Source organism: Sorex araneus, chromosome X (assembly GCF_027595985.1).
Source record: "Sorex araneus isolate mSorAra2 chromosome X, mSorAra2.pri, whole genome shotgun sequence".
Lineage (NCBI taxonomy): Eukaryota > Metazoa > Chordata > Mammalia > Eulipotyphla > Soricidae > Sorex > Sorex araneus.
The window spans coordinates 36971668-36988728 of record NC_073313.1 but is presented as its reverse complement, the minus strand read 5'-3'; the positions used below and the strand labels follow the sequence as shown (position 1 = coordinate 36988728).

Sequence of the window (17061 nt, the reverse complement as noted above, 5' to 3'; positions counted from 1 at the left end):
AATTCTTTTAACCTCTCTCTCTCTCCACACCTCCCCCCTGAGCACAGCGCAGGATCCGCGGTTTTCCTGAGCGCAAAATGGAGACGCCGAGCCTCTCTTTAGGCTTCTCCATCTTATGAGCACCATAAAAGGGTAAAAGTTTGTAGTGATATTTCTGGTTGTACTTTCCCTGGACTTTATACAGAAACCCAAAACCGCGCGGCCGCGGTCATCTTAGCATCAGCAATATGTAATATGTCCCTTTTTAATGGGTCGGACTTTTGTGGGAGATCCTAACAAGAATAGTAAGTCTGTTGCTGAAATATTGAAGGCAATCAAAGTGGTAGCCATCTCTCTAGACTGAACTAAGCTATATCCCCACGCCGGCTGAGAAGAAATATCCTTCTTTCTCGGGAAGAAAGGCGGCGTGGTGTCAAACATAGTGTGATGTCCATTAAGCAAACAGACCTGGTGGCGTGGGAATGGGATATAAGGGGAAAAATTATGTACATGGAACAGTGGGACGCTGGTGGAATCTCGAGCCGGAGCCGATACCAGCGCAAGCCCTTCGGTTCCAGAAACTGCTTGCAGAAACTCTACTAGTCTATCAACTAAGCCAGAGCCCCACGCCTGCCGATGACGGGAAATAACCATCCTTTTCGGTTTTTTTTCCCTTGTCAGGCAGCGTGGCGATTACCAAACAGGCGTGAACTCGGTGGCGCGGGGCAAGGGGGAAAAAGAAAAGTTATGTAACAAACAGCGGGACTTAATATCTCTATATTCTTAGCAGTGGAGAACTATCAAATGCCTCCTTGGCAATAGGACTGCTTTCCTTTTTTGGGGGAAACCCCAACAACGGTAGTGAGTTGTGTGTTGAAACATGGAATGTAATCGAGATAAGGCATAAACGAAGTGGAACTTATCATGTACAAGGGTGGGGACTGGGGAGGTGGGAGGGGGTGGCAGGTATACTGGGGGGGTTGGTGATGGGAGATGGGCACTGGTAAAGGGAAGGGTGTTTGAGAATTGTATAACCGACATAATCCTGAGAACTATGTAACCCTCCACATGGTGATTCAATAAAATTATTTAAAAAAAAAAAAAAAAAGAAAAAAAAAATAAGAGAAAAAAATTTTGATAATCTCTAGGATAGAATTTAAAAAATATAAAGAACCGATGACTCTGATGGTAAATTTTATTGAACATGTAAAGAGTTCAATAAATGAGTCCTTCAGAAACTATTCTAAAAATCAAAAAGGAAAAATCCTTTACAATTCAATTATGCCAATGTTGCTCTAATGTGAAAGCCAAAAACAAATAAAAACCTACAGACGGGGTATTCTGTCTACCAGACAGAAAGAGTACAGTAGGTAGGGTGCTTGCCTTGCATGCAGCCAAACCAGGGCGATCCCACCACCAGGAGTGATCCCTAAGCACAGAGAAGAAAGCACTGAACAATGCCATGCATGGGCCTAAAATATGAACAAACAACACCAATAAGAACTATAGACGTGTCCTTTATAAATATATGTGCAAAACTCCTCAACCAAATACAATCAAACTGAATTGAGCAACACAGATTGTTTCTGATATACAAGTGTGACAGCTTAAATATCTAAGTATCTACCAAAGCAACTGTCCAGCTTAATAAAGCACAAAAATCCATGTGATCCTTTTAATAAATACTAAAACATGAGAAAAATACATTGCAATACCATAATAAGAACACTGGGAAAATTTGAAATAGAAGTTTCAGAAGTTTATGAGGGCAACCTATAAAACACCCACAGCTAACATCGTACTTAATGATGAAAGGCATTTTCCCCTCTAAACTCGGAATAGACAAATACCCTCTTTTCACTTCTTTCTTTTATTTTTTTATTGAATCACCATGAAAGTTACAAAGCTTTCCGGTTCAAGTCTCAGTGACTCAATGATCAGACCCCCATCCCTTCACCAGTGCACATGGTCCACCACCAAGAACCCCAGTATACCTCCCTCCCACCCACCCCCACCTGTGTGGCTAATGATCTTCACTGTATTCTCTCTATACATAGAATACATTCAATATCTCAAAAAAAAACCTATTATTTATTTAGAATTTTCCCCCAACAATCAAACCTGCTGAAAAGGCATCATTTGATAATTTGTTTTCCATTGCTGAGAATGAAGAATATATGAGCTCGTGCGGCCACTGTCTTTTTGGATTGGTTTTGGAATCCTGATGTTTTAGCTCAGTTCACAATTTCGTGTGCAGCTGCTCCAGATCTTCTCTGGGCTAAGAGCGTGCCGGTAACACCCCCATCCCAAGATCTCCTGTGCCTCATGTCACTGCAAGCTCGTACCTCTGGGTAGTGGGTTCTAGAAGACGGTGGTCACCACGTGGGTGCCGCTGACACTGCTGCTACTCCCCCCACCAAAAGAAAAAGTCGAGAGAGAAAAACCTTCCCCACCCGGGGCGGCATGGGGTTGTAGCTCAGTTCACAGCCTAGATGCATTTCTATAAGAAGCCGCTGGGTGCCAAAAGTACTTAGTAGCCCTCCAGGATCATAGTCTGTAAGGGGCAGAGGAGCCGTTTCGTGTGCGGCTGCTCCGGAGCTCGTCTGGGCGGAGAGCCCTCTTTTCACTTCTATTTAACGTTAGACAGCAGGTTCTGGGCAGGACAATTAGGTGAGAAAAGGACATAAAGTCCATCCAGTATGAAGTAAGGAATAAAAATCATTTCAATTCACAGAAAACATCCTTCCCACTTGGTGCGGGTTCATCTGGGGATAAAAACCTCCTGACATGCCCCTACCTGGCCCCAGCAACCCTCACTGTGATCTGAAGTCCCAGGCTTGCCCGTGACAAGCATCTTGCCTCTTCAGGTCTAAGGAAAGGGGCGGGGAGGGGGCAGAGATCCATGCTTCTAAAAGGCTAAGGCTGCATCCCTCAGCAACAGTAACTCGAGACCACAGTGCCTGTTTCCCCCTGACCACCTCACCTCCCAGGGCGGTAAGATCTGTGTCCCACGGTGAGAAAAGTATCAACCCTCTCTCCCCGGTCTTGGTGAGTTGCCACTAGGGCAGACACACCTGGGTTACACCCTCTACCCAGAGCACTGGACTTCCACATTTCCCCCATATGTGCTGCCCCCAGTTTGGTCAACCTTCAGTCTGGCTGTTGGACCCAAAGCAGTTTGCACATCCCTTAGCATCCCTGGAACTGGGATGAGCACCTGGCTCCCATCTCCTTTACGCCTTTCGCTGCTACTGGCAGCTGCTGGTTCAGGGGGCTTCCCACCTGAGTTTCACTGCCCCAGATAGGATTCCAGGACTCCAGGGCTGGGGGAGTCCACACTGTGGGACAGTTATGTGTGCAGGACAGCCTGCGGGCCATAAAGATAAACACTCTCAAGATAAAAGAATCTTCGAGGCATTAAGTATCTTTTGTAGCTCTTTACATTTCCTACAGTGTCAAGTACCTAGCCTGGCACGTGAACAGCAATGAAAAAATAACTATGAACTCGGTATGAATGTCGATACAGAATTATTCACAAGTAGGGTCACAGAAGAGATAAAACAAACATCGGTGGTAGTTTTTAATCCTCAGCATGGCATTTTAGCAAACCGTAAAATACTGTAAGTATATGGCTGATTATCTTACCTGGTTACATCCTTCATCAATCTTGCCCTTTTTAGGGTTAATTTTAAAATGAGCAGCTTTCTTAAACTGGTAGGATACAGGAAGTGACCTGGAATGATTGTGCATAGTACATATCATGTCTGAATGGCCGCCGATTAAACAAGGCTGAAAAGTAAAGACTTTTCCTGGAATGAATTGTAGTAAGACAGGAAGTCCCGTGCCTGTCAGCGCTAATTCCACTCGATTATACTGATCACCTGTAAGAGAAATAATAACTATTTAACATGGCAAGTGGTTTTGGGAATCCAGGATGAATTTGCTCAGTCTAAATAGTCCCCCATCTGATAAACCTGGGAAGACTTGGGAAGCCCAATCAATCTTGTATTCAACAAAATCATCAACTGTCTTCTCTGTGCTAGAGAGTCTTCTAGCCCTTGGGGATACACCAGTGAAGAAAACTGACAAGACAGATGCTCTCATGGGCTTGATATTTAAAAGAGGTGACACAGACATTAAAAAAAAACTCAGAGATAACAGTTGGACAGGAAATTAGTAGAAGACCAGCCATAGTGTCTCAGGGCTATTTCTTTATGGGGAAGTCCTCAAAGGAGTCTCTGTTAGGGAGACATTTGACCAAAAGTATAAAAGGACTCTAGAAGAAAATCATTAGAAAAGTCAGGAAGTATATTTAGACAGAGAGGAAAACAAATACGATGGCTCTAGTGTAGGGTTTTCTTTGATATATTCAGAAAACGCTCAATATGGCTACGGAAAAACAGTAGAAAAAATAGTGAAAAATGGTTGGATTTTAGATCCCTTTTGGAGGCCAGAGTTAAGAAAATTGGTTGATTAGATGTAAAATGGGATGCTGAACACATGTGCTAGTAGTGATGCTTATGATTTTTGTCCTGAGCCACTGAAATAGCCATTTCTTGAAAGATGAGATTGGCAAGGACTGGTTATGGGGAAACCAGAAGTTTTGCTTTGGACGTATGAGTTTTAAGATGCCTCAGAGACAGCCAAGTGGAAAATGTCAACTGGGTCACTTAACATACTTAATAACTTAAGAGTGAAAAAAACTATAAAAATAAAAATAACTTAGATTGAAGACAAAGGAAGAAGGATTGGAAAAGTTGTGTGGTATTAATTTCATATTGTGGAATGCAATGAAGTGTCACACTTCTTAAAGGACCCACTTGAGGTTAGTGATTATGAAAGGTTTGCTTTTCTGCTATTATTAGTTTCTCAGCTGAAGAATCAGAGTTAGAATAAGGGTGAAAACTACTAAGTGTGAGATTTTCTGTTCAGCCTAAAGAGAAATGGGCCAAGAGGTTTAAGTGTACATGGAAAAAGGTGGCTAAAATACTAGACAGTCAAATATAAGCTAGGTAGTAATATAAGCACAAAATTTTAAAGATAACACAATTCCTCTGACCCTGAAAGAGCCCCCAGTGCGACATCGTTGGGAGGGCCGAGTCAAGAGAGACTTCTAAGATCTCAGGGAAAGGACGAATGAGAGGTTACTGAGCCCGCTCGAGAAATCGATGATTAACAGGATTTCGTGATCGTTAACACGAAAGGTAAAATATTAATTATAGGTTATAAATCAATGAAGAGAAGTTTTACAGACAGGTCAATGTAAGTAGAATACAAAGAAATAGATTCTATTTCTTCACCAATGTGCTTATTATTTTAAGACAATACTAGTCTCTCCTTCAGCGGTCATTCTAGACTAATTTGCTAGCCTAGAACAAATGTTATATTTATAATTAGTAGAGAAATCATTCCATGTATACTAGGAGAGTGATCCATTCCTTCTGGGCACAGAGTGACTGCTCAATGTATAAATACTGACACACTTCTTGCTCAATTATCTCATTCAGACTGACACTGAAACCTTCTAAACTCTTGTCATGCCTCATTTTCCTCGATTTGATCTTTCATCTGTCAATAATGTTATTTTCTCTTTGATCTGTCTTGCTAACCTGAACTCCAAGTCTTACCCCATTTTTCCTCACTGAAACCCATCCAATACTGTGCCCATGCAGACAGTATGATGCCATTTCAACATGTGACCTTCAGAGCATATAAAATTATGAATAGCCTATGACAGTTTAGAGCACTGTTTACTAGAATTCAAGGTCTTGTTCTCTGACTGCTGCTAAATGTAGACTATAAGAAAGTTGACATCTAGTAGAGATGGAAATGGAATTTGTTTGTTGTTCCCATAAAACCAATCTGAAAGATAAAACCTACATGTACAGAGGAAAAGAAATTTGGGTAGATTTTCCCCCCCTTTTCATTACTTACACACCAAATCATTGTATTTATCTGATATATCTGTGCTGGTGTGGGTGTGGGTGTGTGGTGCTGGGGACTGAACTCAGAGCTTTCCACATCAGTGTCCAACCACTGATTTACATTTAAAATTTGCCTTTTATTTTTGAAACTGACATCTCTTCATTTAAACTCACTCTTTGAAATGTAGCACTGCACTGTAGCACTGTCTTCCCGTTGTTCATTGATTTGCTCGAGCTGGCACCAGTAACATCTCCATTGTGAGATTTGTTACTGGTTTTAGCATGTCGAATGCGCCAGAGGTAGCTTGCCAGGCTCTGCCGTGCGGGTGGGATACTCTCAGTAGCTTACCGGGTTCTCCGAGAGGGACAGAGGAATCGAACCCTAGTCGGCCACATGCAAGGCAAACGCCCTTCCCGCTGTGCTATCGCTCCAGTCCTATGGCCATACCACCCTGAGCATGCCCGCTCTCATCTTTGAAATGTAAAATGTAAAAAAAAAATAAAATAAAATCTGTACCAATATTCTATACTGAGTTAAAATAAATTATCCCTTGGAAAATAATTAATTAATTATGAATTTGACTTCTTAATATGCCACAGATGTGTTAAGGCCTCTTAATATGTTTGCATTTTTATTCTATTCAACAATTATATTCTTTTATGAAACTACCTTTATAAATATAGATGCCCAAATTTTTTCACAATTCAAAATTACTATATATTTGATGATTATGTCCATTTCACACTTACTTTTGATTTCTTTATTGATATCATTTCTCAAATAGCCATCTCTACTTCCTACACACTCAAATCTCAAAAAGAGAGCATAGTCCTGCCTGTGTGCTGGGTCAAAATTTTTAGTATCATCAGTGAGTAGCCTGTAAAATATGGTATCACAAGTTATTTTAGAACACAGATAATATATTTTGTAATTTCTGAAAGGGAATATCAACCCAATTTTAAGAAATTAAGCAAACAGGTGAATGTTCAGGAATAAAAATATAACTGTAATCATTTAACAAAATTACTCCACAGATAGACACTTGCCAAAAGACAGCCAAAAAATTTCAAAGACACCCCAAAAAATGAGTTTATGACAACATTATAAGATAAGAAAAATTTAAACATACTAAGTCATCAAGGATAAGCTCATATGCAACTTGCTATTAAAGAATTTTCTTTTGGGGCTGGAGCGATAGTATAGTGGGTAGGGAGTTTGCCTTGCATGTGACCAACCTGGGTTCGATTCCCAGCATCCCATATGGTACCCCGAGCACCACCAGGAGTAATTCCTGAGTGCATGAGCCAGGAGTAACCCCTGTGCATCGCTGAGTGTGACCCAAAAAGGAAAAAAAAAGAATATTCTTTCTAGGCAGGAGTGCTTGGTTGGCTCTGAACTGTCTTCTCCATGAATTAAATTCATCTTGTTAACCACACTCTCGTTGGAGAAAATCAAGCAATTTAGAGAACAAACAGAAGCACAATAAGGAATGCAAAGGGGGAAAGGAAAAAGAAAAAGGAGAGCAAAGTGGGGGAAAAAGAAGAAAGAAGAACAGAGATGGAGGTGGGTTAATTTGGAGGCCTCCACATTGGTTTTCCTTACCTTCCTTGCAGATCTGCATCTTGGCAATCAATATTTATTTAAGTATATACACAAAAGGCAAATGTGAAATACTCCAAGGAAATTTAAATAGCATAGTAAGAATATATTCATATAGACTTCAAACCATACTCATACCTATGAGTTAAAGCTAGACTCAACATTAGTAGACTTTCATAAAGAATACTTGGATTTCAATGATCATATATTCCAAAGAATATTACAGATATACCAAGTAATTTCCTCTTTTAAGCAATGACTCACAGAGTAACTGTAGATTATATAATTAAACAAATTTATTATTACCCTCTATGAATTAAAATACAATTGATTCTTCAATAGATATTCGGTATTACCAAGTATACTGTGTTACAACACAGAGAACATTGAACATTGCCCTGTTGCAAACATATGTACAACTGGATCAATTATTGCCACACACTGTGACCACTCAAATGTGGTCAGAATTGTAACTCTAGCACTGTAGCACTGTCGTCCATTGTTCATCCGTTGTTCATCGATTTGCTCAAGCGGACACTAGTAATGTCTCCATTGTGAGACTTCTTGTTACTGTTTTTGGCATATCGAATACACCACGAGTAACTTGCCAGACTCTGCCATACAGGCAGATACTATCGGTAGCTTACCTGGCTCTCCGAGAGGGACGAAGGAATCAAACCCAGGTCAGCCGCGTGCAAGACAAAAACCCTACTGTGCTATCTCTACAGTAATTGGAGCTCTGTGACAAGCTTTATTATTAAAATCAATTTCGGGGCCGGAGTGATAGCACAGCGGGTAGGGCGTTTGCCTTGCACGCGACCGACCTGGGTTCGATCCCCGGCATCCCATATGGTCCCCCAAGCACCGCCAGGAGTAATTCCTGAGTGAAAAGCCAGGAGTAACCCCTGTGCATTGCTGGGTGTGACCCAAAAAGCAAAAAAAAATAAAATAAAATAAAATAAAATCAATTTCATGAATATACACTTAATATACTTTCCAATAACATCACAATGGAAATAACTTGTGCTTACTTTGGGCTGAAACAGAATGTAAGCTGAACCTTTTCATAAGGTTGCAACTTCCCTTCATTAGGAATACAGGTGATAAAATTGGAAACATCTATATTTCTTATTTTGCTCAAGTAACTGAGATTATTTAAAACAACATCAGTCCTTTGTCGAATATTTGTAGCCTGTAACAGAAAATTATAAATAAAAGAATATTAGGGAAAAACCAATGAAATATATTTTTAAGGGGAGTTCCTAAAATAACTATTAAAATGTCAGTCTAGAAGAGTTTCTCACAGCAAGCAACACTACCCCAGAATGACCTATGGTAAGTTGGGTAGCAGACTGGGGTTCTATTGGAAACAATTTCTGTTTATTTAAATAGCAATTAAGGGGTGGGAGAGAGGAAGAGAAAGCACTGAATGATTTTAACTTTTTCTGAAAAGTGGGTGACAAGTCAAGTAAGTTTGGAGAACTTCTAGTCTAGAAGACAGAGAAATGAGCCCAGCGCTCCCCAAATCCTCCTGCCAGGACCATCCCGGCAGTGGGTACTTGCCCTCCCCTGTGCCCTCTGCACCTGCCTGCGTCATCATCGACGGTCCCTTCATCAGGTCTGTGAATCGCCGAGTGCTCCATTCCCGTCCAGCCCTGCGATCCCCAAAGCCTCCTACCAGGACCATACCGGCAGTGAGCATATATGTCTGTGGAGTGGATATTAACACGGGACTGGCTGGGGGTGTGGCCTCCACTGAAATGGTGTGGCCTCATAAAAGTGGGCGTGGCCTCCTGTGGAGCCGTAGTTACATTCTCCATTCCCAGCACTCTCAATTCCCATCCCAACTTTAATTATCTAATTTGGTGGAAAGCGTTCTGGCTACCTCAAACACAATAAGACAACAATCTTCTGGCCGACTTCAATTCCAACAAAAAACAAGTGTATTCAAGAAGTTGCATAAAGCCCAATAGGAAATAACATCTACTCCAATGCTGCACTAGATGCCTATCATAAGGCACAGAATAATGACCAAGAGGAAAGATGTACTCTAAACGAGGAGAAGGTTGACCACCGTTGATCTTATTCAGAACTCTTTCTGCAATAAGAGGGAACAGTGCAGTGAACTTAAATGTTTTACCTCTATAGATACACAACATGAAGAAACAGCGCAAATCTCCACTACAAGTAGAGGAGGAAGAAAAGAGTCCTGAATCCTCAACGGGGGGTACAAACAAATATGATCTCTCCAAAAAGAATTCCGAGATGAAATGCTGAGGATGTTCAAGTTGGAACAGTCATACAGAAAATTAAAGGAAGAAGTGAAAGAAATGGGGAAACGGCTAGCTGAGAAAATAGAGGAAGAAATGAAAGCAGAAATAAGAAAACTATAAAAAGAAATGTCACAAATGAATGATTCTATAGATAAACTTAAAAACTCAATAAGTGCCCTCAACAGTAGAATGTCTACGGCCAAAGACAGAATCAGCAAACTTGAAGACAAGTAGCAGAAATCATACAGGCAACAACAAACAATGGGAAGAGACTTCAAAAAAGCTCTAAGGCAAATCAGAGACCTAGGAGATGACTCCAAGAGGAACAACATTAGAATCATCCGAGTACCAGAAGGACAGGGAGCCAAGCCCAATGAAAAAAACCACAGTTAAAGAAATCATTGCTGAAAAGTTCCCAGACTTAGAGAACGCAAACATCCAGATCCAAGAAGCCAGAAGGGAGCGAGCAAAATGAATCCTAATAAAAACACTCCAAGGCATATCATAGTCAGAATGATGGATGCCACACATAGAGAAGCAATACTGCAAACAGCAAGGCCAAAGAAAGAAATCACATAGAAAGGAGCACCCCTTAGAATTACAGCAGACCAATCAGAGGAAATGCTCCAAGACCAAAGACAATGGTGAGATATAGTGAAAAAACTCAATGAAATGAATGCCTCACCAAGAATACTTTATCCAGCCAAACTTTCACTCAAACTCGATGGAACAATACATCATTTTATAGATAAACTACAGCTCAGGAACTTCATAAACTCAAAACCAAGCTTGAAACAAGGACTAAAAGGTCTCCTGTAAGACAAGAAAGAAAACACCCATAAGAGCAACAAACCCTTATAGAAAGATGGCTTAAAACCCCATGGCAATAATCGCTCTCTGTGTCAATGGTCTAATGGTCTATGAAAAGACACAGAGTGGAAAAATGGATCCAGAAACTGAAACCAATGTTCTGCTTCCTACAAAGAATACATCTAAACAATCAGAAAAAAACACAGACTCAAAGTTAACAGATGGAAAAACAATCTTGCAAGCAAACAACTCCCTCAAAAAAGCTGGAGTGGCCATACTAGTATCCAACAACATAAATTTCAGGTTGAAAAGGATCAGAAAGGACAGAGAAGGCCACTTTCTATTTATCAAGTGTTATGTAAAACAGGAAGAAATCACACTCTTAAATGTATATGCACCTAATGAGGGACCAGCTAAATACTTAAAACAACTGCTAACAGATTTTTAGGAAGACATCACCAGCGATACAATAGTAGTCAGAGATTTTAACACTGCCTTGTCATGTCTGGATAGATCAACAAGAACAAAACTCAACAAGGAAACACTGGCTCTGAAGGAAGAAATAGAAGAGAGAGGGCTAACAGATCTATACAGGGCCTTACACCCCAAAAAGAAAGAATACACATTCTTTTCCGGTGCACATGGAACATTTTCTAAAGTAGACCATGTGCTGGGTCACAAAACATATCTCAATAGAATCAAGAAGATAGAAATTGTATCAACTATTTTTTCAGACCACAATGCAGTGAAGATAGAAACTAATCACATACAGACGCGGAGAACCAAATCAAACAACTGGAAATTAAACAACTCAATGTTGAACAATGAGTGAGTCACGAAGGAAGTCAAGGATGAAATCAAAAGATACCTGGAAACAAATGAGAATAAAGACATGAGCTACCAAAACCTATGAGACGCAGCTAAAGCTGTGTTAAGAGGAAAATTTATAGCTTTGCAAGCATTCCTCAGGAAGGAAGAAAGGGCCTGCGTCGACTTCACAGCTCAAGACCTTAGAAAAAGATCAACAAAGGGAACACAGACACAGTCGAAGGAAAGAAGTAATAAACTTTAGAGCAGAAATTAACAACATGGAACCCAAAAAACAATCCGAAAGGTCAATATAACCAAGAGCTGGTTCTTTAAGAAAATAAAAAAAGATTGGTAAACCACTAGCAAGACTCACAAATAAAAAGAGAGAACCCTAATAAACCAAATAAGAAATTAAAAAGGGGTCATCACAACAGAAACTACTGAAATTCAAAAGATCATCAGAGACTACTTTGAGAGTCTGAATGCCATGAAACAAGAGAACTTAGAAGAAATGTATAAATTCCTGGATTCCTATCACCTCCCAAGACTAAACCAAGAAGACTTGAAATACCTGAATAAACCCATTAATATCAAGGAAATTGAAACTGTAATCAAAAGTCTCCCCAAAAACAAAAGCCCAGGCCCAAATGGATTCAGTAGCGAATTCTATCAAACATTTAAGGAGGACCTGTTAACAGTTCTCCTCAAGCTTTTCCAGGAAACTGAAGAAACAGGAACTCTCCCAAACAGTTTCTATGAAGCATATATCTCCCTAATACAAAATTAAACAAAGACACCACTAACAAGGAAAACTACAGGCCAGTATTCCTAATAAACACAGATGCGAAGATCCTCAGCAAAATATTAGCAAATGGAATCTAACAACTCATCAAAAAGATCATACTCCATGACCAAGTGGGATTCATCCCAGGGATGCAAGGATGGTTTAACATTCGGAAATCAATCAACATAATCCAGCATATCAACAAAAGCAAAGAAAAAAAAAGCATATGATCATTTCAATAGATGCAGAGAAAACATCTGACAAGATCAAACACCGATTTATGATTAAAACTCTCACCAAAATGGGTTTAGAAGGAACTTTCCTCAAGATAGTCAAAGCCATCTACCACAAACCCATGGCAAGCATTATCCTCAATGGAGAAAAACTTAGAGCCTTCCTCTCAGATCAGGGACAAGACAAGGATGTCCACTCTCACCACTTCTGTTTAACATAGGACTTGAAGTATTTGCAATAGGAATTAGGCAAGAAAAAGACATTAAGGGCATTCAGATAGGAAGGAAAGAAATCAAGCTCTCACTATTCGCAGATGATATGATACTATACCTAGAGAAACCTTAAACCTCTACCAAGAAACTCCTAGAAACAATAGACTTGTACAGTAAAGTCGCAGGTTATAAAATCTATACCCAAAATTCCATGGCCTTCCTATACGCAAATAATGAGAGAGAGAAAAGTGACAAAAAAAATTCCATTCACAATTTTGCCCAGAAAATCAAGTACCTCGGAATCAGCCTAAGTAAAGAGGTCAAGGATCTCTACAAAGAAAACTACAAAACGCTAATCAATGAAATAAAAGAGGACATTAGGAAATGGAAACATATTCCCTGCTCATGGATAGGAAGAATGAACATTGTCCAAATGGCAATACTCCCCAAAGCACTGTACAGATTCAATGCGATCCCTATAAGGATACCCATGAAAAACTTAAAAGAAATGGAGCAAACACTCCTGAAATTCATATGGAAAACACCCACAAATAGCTAAAGCAACTCTTGGGAAAAAGACGATGGGAGGCATCACCCTCCCCAACCTCAAACTCTACTCTAAAGTGGTAATAATCAAAATCGCATGGTACTGGAACAAATGCAGATCCACAGACCAGCAGAACAGGGTGAAATATCCCTACACACAACCCCAATTGTATGAACATCTAATCTTTGATAAGGTAGCGAGAAGTGTGAAATGGAGCAAAGAAAGCCTCTTTAACAAATGGTGCTGGCATACTGGACAATCACTTGCAAAAAAACTGGGTTTAGATCTCAACCTATCACCATGCACATAAATCAGATCAAAATGGATTAAAGACCTCAACATCAGACCAGAATCTATAAAGTACATTGAAGACAAGTTTGACAAAACTCTCCACGACATTGAAGCTAATGGTATATTCAAAGATGACATGCCACTGACCAACCAAGTGGAAGCAGAGATAAACAAATGGGACTATATTCAACTAAGAAGCTTCTGTACCGCAAAAGTTACAGTGACCAAAATACAAAGACAACATACAGAACGCGAAAGAATATTCCCCCAATACCCATGAGATAAGGGGTTGATCAAGGATATATATACAAGACACTGTTTGGAATCTCCAAGAAGTAAACATTCAACCCCATCAAAAAATGGGGCAATGAAATGAACAGAAACTTTCTCAAGGAAGAAATACGAATGGCAAAAAGGCACATGAAAAAATGCTCTTCATCACTAATCATCAGGGAAATGCATATCAAAACAACCATGAGATACCACCTCACACCACACAGAATGGCATACATCCAAAAGAACAAAAGCAACCACTGTTGGGGAGGATGTGGGGAGAAAGGGACCCTCTTACACTGCTGGTGGGAATGCCGACTGGTTCAGCCCTTTTGGAAAACAATATGGACGATTCTCAAAAAATTAGAAATTGAGCTCCCATTTGACCCAGTGATACCACTCCTGGGAATATATCCCGGAGAGGCAAAAAAGTATAGTCGAAATGATTTCCGCACTCGAATGTTCATTGCAGCACTCTTTACAATAGCCAGAATCTGGAAAAAACCCGAGTTCCCTAGAACAAATGACTGGTTAAAGAAACTTTGGTCCATCTATACAATGGAATACTATGCAGCTTTTAGAAAAAATGTAGTCAGTAACTTTGCATATAAGTGGATCAAGATGGAAAGTATCATGTTAAGTGAAATGAGTCAGAGAGAGACAGACATAGAAAGATTGCACTCATCTGTGGACTATAACATAACAGAATAGGAGACTAACACCCAAGAATAGTAGCGATAAATACCAGGAGGTTGGCTCCAAGGCTTGGAAGCTGGCCTCATGCTAGAGGAAAGGGCAGCTCAGATAGAGAAGAGAACAAAAGGTAAAGTGTGGTTTGAGGACCCGCACGGGATGGGAGATGAGCGCTGAAAATAAAATATAGACCAAACACAATGGCCACTTAGTGCTTCTATTGCAAACCACAACACCCAAAAGGAGAGAGAGAACAAAATGGAATGCCCTGCCATAGAGTTGGGGTGGGTGGGGGGATGCGATGGGAGGGTGGGAGGGATACTGGGATCTGGTGGAGGGGACTGGGCACTGGTAGAGGGATGTAAACAAAATGCAAACATAAAAGTTCATAAGTTTGTAACTGTACCTCACGGTGATTCATTGATAAAAATTTTAAAAAAAGAAGACGAGAATATGTATATTTCTTTAGGGACATAGAGTAACATCATAAAATTTAAAGAATTATCGAAAACTATGAAAGCAGAAATCCCCACAATTAGCTGCTGAAGACTAACTGACTGCCTGGTTAGATATAGAACTATCATCGTTGATTGCTTAATTTATTGACTTTTTTTGAAGTTGGCCTTGGAAACATATATGAGGAAGTCATATCAATCTTCATACATAAAGTATTAGAATAACTAAGAGGTTTGCTGGATATTAGAAAATTCAAAACAATCTGTTTAAAAACAAACTAATTGATCTTTCTCAGTTCATTATTACTCACCACTTCTTCTCCGACTGTATCATCTTGTAATATAGCCACCCAAGTTACAGCTTCTGGACTATCATTGTGTAGATATGCATATTCAAGTTTTGATGTCCCAAAGTAAACAAAACTAAAGTCTATGCATTTGATTTTTTTACCAGTATTTATGTTTAACACTTCAATAACCTGGTTAACCACATGAGCTTTGATATTTAAGTGTATGTCTGGTTGACCTTGCAAACTCATCCTACAAGATAATGAATCAGAGATAAATATATTAATAAAAATTCGATACACTATATTTTCTTCCTAATCATTTAAATAAACAGAAATGTTTATTCAAAACACTTTTAAATTAAAATTTAAATGTCTAAAAGCAACCCCTTTTACATATAGTCCAGAAACTCCATATTCCACTGTCTGTCTAAATCTACACAGTAGATGGGCATATGTGCAACCTAATCCATCATCTCTAGGAAACAACAAAGTTGGAAAATAAAATTATGGGACATAAGAAGAACTTATCGATTAATATATCCATATCACCAACTACTTTATAGAGTTGGGTAGGATGACTAATCTAGTCACTACTAACTCCAGACTACTAAAATACTTTTCTTAATCACCCTCTTTCCACAACTCCTATAGCTGACTCATATTCATCCCAATAATCCAATCCCCTACAAAGTCACTGTCACTGTCACTGTCATCCCGTTGTTCATCGATTTGTTCGAGCGGGCACCAGTAACGTCTCTCATTGAGAGACTTATTGTTACTGTTTTGGCATATCCAATACGCAGGGGTAGCTTGCCAGGTTCTGCCGCATGGGCTCAATACTCTCTGTAGCTTGCCGGGCTCTCCGAGAGGGGCGGAGGAATCGAACTTGGGTCCGCCGCATGAAAGGCAAACGCCCAACCGCTGTGCCCTACCCCCTCCACAAAGTATGTCAGCAAAATGCCATGTTAACATGAAATGAAAAACCTTCCCATAAAACATCACTTCACAGAATAATTTGAATTCTGTCTTGAAACCCCACCCCTCCCACAATTCTGCCTCACTAGCTTCAGTGTAATCTTTTTCAACCTCATCCAGTAGATGGCGCCTATAACTGACAACTCCTACACCATCACCAAATCATTACATTACAATGTATCTCTGACACGTGGGATTTGGTAGTCCCATCACTCTGTGTTTATCTCCTCTTTTAGCTTCCTTGATACCATAATTTCCTGGTTTTCTTTCTAACTCATTGAGATTTTAGTTTCTCAGACTTTTGATTATTTGTTCAAGCCCAAAAGCAATGGTGTTTCTCTCCTATTCTTTCTCTCCTATTCTTTCAAATTCCACCCTCATGGCAAGCTGTTTTCAACACTACCATGCTTTGTGCACAACATATACACTGACAAGCTCAAATCAGTACATTTTGACAATTGCTCCCTGGAATGCACAATAAGCAAACCTAATAGGCGCAAATCAATTATTTGTATAGTCTCGAATAGGAATATACAAAGCAAATCAATTATAATATGTTAAAAGTGAACTCCCATAGACCATTCCTTCCTCTGACATTCCCTTTTGATAAGCTGTCACTAAATCTAGTCAAATCTACAGCTAAAAAATATCGCCTAACTGGTTGAACTCTACAAGAAAAAAAAATTCAATCCCATCAGAAAATGGGGAAATGAAATGAACAGAAACTTTCTCAAAGAAGAAATTGAAATGGCCAAAAAGCCATCACTGATCTTCGGGAAGATGCAAATCAAAACAACAATACAACAATGAGATATCATTTCACACAACAGAGACCGGCACACATCCAAAGGAACAAGAGCAACCAGTGCTGGCGCGGATGTGGGGAGAAAGGGACTCCCCTTCATTGTTGG

At 39.8% G+C, this 17061-nt stretch overlaps 1 protein-coding gene across 1 annotated transcript in view; it reads right to left on the bottom strand.

Moving 5' to 3' along the window:
- Positions 1 to 17061, bottom strand: part of CFAP47 (cilia and flagella associated protein 47) — a 489064-nt gene that overhangs the window by 450013 nt on the left and 21990 nt on the right. The window contains exons 5-9 of the mRNA XM_055121064.1: positions 16320 to 16333; positions 15197 to 15419; positions 8535 to 8695; positions 6654 to 6781; positions 3625 to 3860 (exon numbers count right to left, since the gene is read on the bottom strand). Coding sequence (XP_054977039.1) covers positions 3625 to 3860; positions 6654 to 6781; positions 8535 to 8695; positions 15197 to 15419; positions 16320 to 16333 — 762 coding nt within the window. The remainder of the gene's footprint in view (positions 1 to 3624; positions 3861 to 6653; positions 6782 to 8534; positions 8696 to 15196; positions 15420 to 16319; positions 16334 to 17061) is intronic.